The 7,166-nt window shown below is 41.1% G+C and overlaps 1 protein-coding gene across 1 annotated transcript in view; it reads left to right on the top strand.

Moving 5' to 3' along the window:
• Window positions 1-7,166, top strand: part of LOC104964479 (putative pre-mRNA-splicing factor ATP-dependent RNA helicase DHX32) — a 13,091-nt gene that overhangs the window by 2,974 nt on the left and 2,951 nt on the right. The window contains exons 4-9 of the mRNA XM_010793278.1: window positions 1,150-1,386; window positions 2,066-2,159; window positions 2,244-2,393; window positions 3,365-3,556; window positions 3,633-3,773; window positions 4,293-4,521. Of these exons, the coding sequence (XP_010791580.1) occupies window positions 1,150-1,386; window positions 2,066-2,159; window positions 2,244-2,393; window positions 3,365-3,556; window positions 3,633-3,773; window positions 4,293-4,521 (1,043 nt within the window). The remainder of the gene's footprint in view (window positions 1-1,149; window positions 1,387-2,065; window positions 2,160-2,243; window positions 2,394-3,364; window positions 3,557-3,632; window positions 3,774-4,292; window positions 4,522-7,166) is intronic.

Genomic DNA, 7,166 nt, shown 5'->3' with positions numbered 1-7,166 from the left:
GTTCTGTAGCTACTATTGCACTAAATGCTAACACTTGAATACGTTATGCAATTATGCAACTTGTTTGTTGAAATGTTAATAAATGGGAGCTTCCTCAAACAGCCATCTCTTTCCCGACAATCCCCTCTGTGCACGAACCTTACATATGGTAATTAAACATTAAAACACCTGCGGCTTATAGTCCAGTGCGGCTTATATATGTACACATCATTCAATTTAGCTGCTGCGGCTTATATTCAGGTGCGCCTTATAGTCCGAAAATTACGGTAACTTGTATATCTCTGCGAAGGAGGGGATCCTGTGTGATCCATGTTATGTCCTTAGATACTTCCCCATGAAGCTTCACCCAACAGATATTTTCTCATTTACGACTGTATGCCCATGGACTTAAACACATTATGTAAATTATTGACCGTTTTATAATACACTGCTTCAGGTGACAGAATCAGAAATCCTTTCTTAGTCCCGAAGCGTTGAAATGTACAGCATCACANCACCGCTCAGAGGAGGAAGGAGACGGCGTGGGTTCTGTGACGACGCACAGAGCGGAAAAAGCGAGCCACGTGCATGCATGGTAGCTCGTGCCCTCTTAAAGTCATCCTATTGAGCCAAAATCACTTTTTCAGCAGATGTTGTATACTATAAACACGTGTCTCTCTGTGTAAAGCAGATTGCGAAAGGTTTCAGGAAATAAAAAATATTTGCGCACTTTTGCGCCTGCATCCATTTATATAAGAAAACCGTGTGAAAAGAGGCTGAATCAGATTGGCGCACTTTATGATGTGCAGAACGGTTTGGCCTTGTGTAACCATAGCCAAGCACCAAGCGCAAGAGACCCCCCCCCCCCCCCTTATCACCTGAGATCTGCGCTCCTAATGAGCACCATTGGTCTTTGTAACCAAAATAGCACTCAGAGGGGCCGTGGGAGGCCTCCTTTTGTTCCCCCGGATTTCACCCCCACTAACACAGCTCTTTGGAAACAGGGCTGAAACAGAGGGGATTATGGGATAATCTGTTTGTATTTCGAGCCAAACACTTCAGAGACATGTTTTGTATATATCGGAGATAATATATTGATGAAAAACAGTATAATAGGTGACCTTTAAATAATGTCTTCCTCTGACTTTCTGCTTTTCTCCTGTCCACCAGGAGATAGATCTGGCCCATGACATCCTGTGCCATGAGGGGCAGAGTGTACCCCCTGAGCTGGGGGACCTCCTGCCCGTCGCTGTGCACCCTGGTCGCCCTGGGAACCTACCGCTCCTGGAGGAGGGGGGGGCAGCCCGGACCCGCAGGGTGTTCCTCACATCCAGCCCAAACGAGGACTTCTTCTGGGCCGTGGGCTCCATAAACTTTGTCATTGATGCCGGGCTGGAGAAAAGAAATGTAAGTTATTTCTTCCAGGGTTATAAATGTTAAATCTCTAAGATCCCACCAGAGCAGGGCAGGCATCCAATGGTACCCTAGGATGTAGAATGATGGCAACAATTCACCATGATTTTTTTATATATAATTATATCCCTTGTTTTGTATTTGTATATCTATCTGGTTGTTTTTGCTATATAAAAAAGGCAATTAAGAAGGATTATACTGGAATGACCAGAAACACTCAAGATAATGAGACAATTCTGCTGATTCATTAATTATGTTTATCATGTATTATGTATCCCATTACCCTTTGATTTACAACAATAAATCAAGATTTAGACACCTCGCATTTTCAATCTTTTTACTATAGTTCTTTTTTTAGAGTTATATTTCAACTTATATATGTATACGTTTTTTATTTGAATGCTAAGTATACTTGTTCATGTTAATAGTTTTTGAATATAGCTCTACGCAATAGTGTTATTTTTGTCGACTTAATACGCTGTTGGGTTGTTTAATCTTTAAGTATTTTTACATTATTTGGTTGATAATATAATGAAAATGTAAAATCTTCATCTGCAAAATAACTTTTAACTATAGGTTTCACATACATGTCTGAAAATGCTGTGTTAGTATAAAATGTACTTGGTTACGTTTGAGCATCTTATATAGTGAACACACTGTAATGCTGTTGCAGGTTTACAACCCCAGGATCAGAACTAACTCAGTCCTCATTCAGCCAATCAGCACGGGTCAAGCCGAGAGTCGCAAACAGCTGACAGGTCCCAAAGGTGAGAAGTTAAACTTTTGCAAAAAACTTTTGGAGTTAATCCCCTGCTGCTGTCATGTAGTAAATCTAACTCTCTATCCTTTAGGCAAGTGTTTCTGCCTGTACCCGAAGGACAGACAGCTTCCTGTGCAGATTCGCCCCCGCGTGGTGGAGTCTGACATCACGTCCACGGTGCTCTTCCTGAAGAGGATGGAGATCGCTGGACTGAGTCACTGCGACTTCATCGACAGGCCGGGTGAGACTTACACACGGGGATAAAAGTAAACACAGAGAAAGTTTTAATGACCATGTGTGTTGGCTGAGCCCTGGACTCCTCATCATCCTCAGTGATAATGAGAACATTTTGGGTTCAGTCAGTTTGTTCCCTTTTGTTGCAACACAGGAACTTTTTTTTTTATTTGAAGGCAGTGAGCCGTGTCTCAGCTGAACCGACAGCTCCTGTTCTGCCAGCATCCTTTTAGAGCTGACCTGCTTCCATGTGCTTTTGTTCCCCCGGTACCCCCCACACACACACACACACACACACACACACACACACACACACACACACACACACATTAGTTGATTAGAGCATGGTGTTGGTCTGTGGGAGTGTAAAAGGATAATAAGGCGCATTTAAAAGTGGATTTAATTCCTCTGTGATGTTTGTTGTAAAAACAGAACAGAAAATCCCATTGGAACCATGACACACTTTTCATTTCGCATAGTGATGCATGGCAGATGTAGGTGAGGATTATAAAATGTAATCTTTTGCTGCCTTTTTACTCCACGCAGCCCACCGGGGTGCCGGTATTTTGAAGGGGGGGGGATTGCCTCAGTGGGTCAGCACTCTGGATTACAGTTTAGAGAGCACGAAACCTGAAAAATAATGTTATTAATAATCTCTTCGTTACAAGTTCCAGTGTGTAGAATTGAGTGGGACGTTTTTCACTAGCTTTGAAGCTGATCCTTCATGGATGTCTATAGAAAGAGCTTACATGTCTTTATGTCACCTGAAAGCCATTTTAGGTTCTCCATCATGCTTGTAAAAGGAGAAGTGAGGGTAGGAGTATTTGCATTGTTTCAATCTGCAACCTAAACGCTAGATTGTACTTGATAGTCATGAAGGCAAGACTGGTTCTCTGTAGGATTTGGTTCCCAGTTACACCAAGGTATCATTTAGTAAAATATAGATTAAAGTATGATCCAAAATCCTCTCCATCCCAGACCCCGGAGGCCTCATGCAGGCTTTGGAGGAGCTGGACTACCTTGCAGCTCTGGATGATGACGGAAACCTCTCAGCGATGGGCATCATCATGTCTGAGTTCCCCCTGGAGCCGCAGATGGCCAAAACTCTGCTGGCCTCCTGTGAGTTCGACTGCTTCAGCGAGGTGGTCATCATCGCTGCCATGCTAACAGGTTGGTAACATCGGCTCCCATGTCATTTGAACCAATGTAGTAAACATAAGGATCTAAACATTTTGTTTTGTTTCAGCACCAACTTGCTTCATAGTTCCCTCTGCGGACATGAAGCCAGAGGCGACTCAGAGCCACATGAAGTTCCAGCACCCGGAGGGAGACCACTTCACCCTCATCAACATCTACAAGGCCTTCAAACAAAGCCAGCAGAACCCATGTGAGTTTACAGAGCAGCGGTGAATGCACACACATCACACACAAACACACTATGCCATAGAGATCAGAGAATAATCACAGAAACAGGTTTAATCACATTAGAAATGGTTCAAGGGGGTATTTACATAATCACAACATATTTTGTGATTCTGTCACGATGACTGTTTTTGAGGTTGCCTAACGAAATGACAATGGACAGTTGAGGGGAATTGTGTATATTGTATTAGTATCCTTTGTTTATATTTTTCTTTTTGTAGACAATATTTGTCTATCTTAATTTGTTAGTAATATATTGTGTATTTAATAGATTTATTAGAGATATACCTACTGTTATGTTCATTTCAATTTCAATTTTACATTTGCAATGCCTTGTTAACGTGCTGCTGAACAATAAGAATTCCCAATATGGGGTCATTAAATGATATCTGATCTGATGTAAGGTTAAAAAAAACACACATTATCAGACATATTGATGATGTCTTCATTACTCTGTGTATTCCTATAACCAACTCTTTGTCAGGCTGTAATGAGGAGAAGTGGTGTCAGGATTCCTTCCTGAGCCACGCCGCTCTGCTGGCAGCGGACGCTCTTTGCTCTGAGCTCACGGACACTCTGAAGAGGATCGAGCTGCCCACCTCACTGCCCGCCTTCGGCTCCCGCAGCAACACCTTCAGCATCAAGAGAGCCCTGCTGGCAGGCTTCTTCATGCAGGTCAGGAAACACAACTTTAATAAACAGACCCTTCAGGTGTCAGGCCTTCAGCTCTGAACAACACCAAAAACCTTCTTCATCTCTCTGACTTCCACAAATGTTCTTTCACAATTTCTATCCTACTTAACAGTGTTCACATTTCAGCAGACATCTTCTTTAAGCACATACAGTTGCAAGAAAAAGTATGTGAACCCTTTGGAATTACCTGGATTTCTGCATAAATTGGTCATAAAATGTGTTCTAATCCTGCACGTTTGAAGTTTGCAAAAGAGCACCTGGATGTTCCACAGCACTAATGGCAAAATATTCTGTGGACAGATGAAACCAAAGTTGAGTTGTTTGGAAGGAACACTCAACGCTATGTGTGGAGAAAAAAAGGAACAGCACACCAACATCAAAACCTCATCCCAACCGTGAAGTATGGTGGAAGGAGCATCATGGTTTGGGGCTGCTTTGCTGCCTCAGGGCCTGGACAGATTGCCATCATCAACGGAAAAATGAATTCTCAAGTTTATCAAGACATTTTGCTGGAGAACTTAAGGCCATCTGTCCACCAATTGAAGCTCAACAGAAGATGGGTGATGCAACAGGACAACGACCCAAAGCACAGAAGTAAATCAACAACAGAATGGCTTCAACAGAAGAAAATACGCCTTCTGGAGTGGCCCAGTCAGAGTCCTGACCTCAACCCAATTGAGATGCTGTGGCATGACCTCAAGAGAGCGATTCACACCAGACATCCCAAGAATATTGCTGAACTGAAACAGTTTTGTAAAGAGGAATGGTCCAAAATGTCTCCTGACCGTTGTGCAGGTCTGATATGCAACTATAGGAAACGTTTGGTTGAGGTTATTGCTGCCAAAGGAGGGTCAACCAGTTATTAAATCCAAGAGTTCACATACTTTTTCCACCCTGCACTGTGAATGTTTACATGGTGTGTTCAATAAAAACATATAATTGTTTGTGTGGTTTTAGCTTAAGCAGACTGTGTTTGTCTATTGTTGTGACTTAGATGAAGATCAGAACACATTTTATGACCAATTTATGCAGAAATCCAGGTAGTTCCAAAGGGTTCACATACTTTTTCTTGCAACTGTACATGCACACAAACCTATAGAACACATACTCATGTACTCCACTTGTGCCCTGAGTTCCTGTTTCTTAAGTAAAAGTACAGATAATATCGGCTTAATATGCTAAATTATCAAAAGTACTATTTGTGCAAAATGGCTCTCATAAAAGTGTTGCATTTCTTATTTCAGTTTTGTTAATTGGAAATGCAAGTTTGGTCTATATGGAGCAACACGTTGTTTTAGTCAGCGATCTATACTATTTCTAGATAATGTATCACGTGAGATTGAATGATGGTACATGAGAGATCCAAGTAACAATGATGTGGCCGACAGTGTGTACTGAATATATATAATGCTCAGCAGTAAGAAGATATCAGAAGAACCAAAAGGGTATACGGGGGGTGTCAAGGTACCTGGCATTGTATCGGGGTAATATATTGCAATTGTCGAAAAAATAAAGAGCTTTCTTTGTATCATTAACAGGTATTGTGTAGCAGAGCTGTGTTCGCGAGCTGAAGAGGACGGAACCATTTGGTACTGATATACACCTGAACATCAGCAGGAGAGGACTCTTTAAAGTGGAGCTCAAGCGCATCCTGGACTAAGGACAGCTTGAATCGCATGGCAAATATTTAACACTGAAACCTTCAAGCTGCAGAGAGGAGGTGCTATTTTAATGAGGAGGAAACGCTGATGTACCTGCACTACATACTGATATACACCTGAACATCAGCAGGAGAGGAACTCTTTTAAAGGGTAGAGATCACTACTACGATTACACCTGAACATCAGCAGGAGAGGACTCTTTAAAGTAGAGACACTACATATGATATACACCTGAACATCAGCAGGAGGGACTCTTTAAAGTAGAGGACACTACATACTGATATACACCTGAATATCCAGCAGCGAGAGGACTGGTTTTAAAGTAGGACACTACATGCTGATATACACCTGAACATCAGCAGGAGAGACTCTTTAAAGTAGAGACAAACTACATACTGATATACTGTACAAGATCCTGAGTACTTTTACACCCCACATCAGAGAAGGGGTTTAAACTTGTTGTGGTTAGGTCCAAACTGACCAGTGTTCCTTTGTTTACACAAAAAAAATAATTAATATAAGGTTTTTTTATCATTTAATTGGTAGTAAATATGTAAAATAAATAAAAAGGATAAACATGCAAAATGCATTCTGTAAAGAGTGGTATTTCATAGCCAAAGACTGTTAGATACAAGTTTTCGTGTGTGTGGTTATCATTCACGGTTTCACCCGTATGTTCTGAATGATAGTGAGATAAAGGTGAAAACCAAGCTGGCAAAATGGATCATTATTAAAAAAATGTTTCATTTATATTTGGTTCCGTAGATAGCATGAATCTGGTTCTTCATCGTTTTACATAAATGATGACGTTTGTCACACATATTTTATTGTGTGTTAATTGTTACAGAATAAATCTATATTATGTAAATATTGGCTTATTTTAACGTTATAATAGATTTCTTTTCTTTAAATCTTTTTTATTAATAATTGTATTTGGTTGTTGTTGTATTTGGCTACAGAGATCCACCTCATACTATTTGACTGTGGTTATCATGCTCTATCGC

The sequence above is a fragment of the Notothenia coriiceps genome, unplaced genomic scaffold (genome assembly GCF_000735185.1).
Source record: "Notothenia coriiceps isolate Sejong01 unplaced genomic scaffold, NC01 NC01_scaffold00001919, whole genome shotgun sequence".
NCBI classification, from domain to species: domain Eukaryota; kingdom Metazoa; phylum Chordata; class Actinopteri; order Perciformes; family Nototheniidae; genus Notothenia; species Notothenia coriiceps.
The sequence above is the reverse complement of the archived record's forward strand: the minus strand, read 5'-3'. Positions and strand labels throughout refer to the sequence as shown.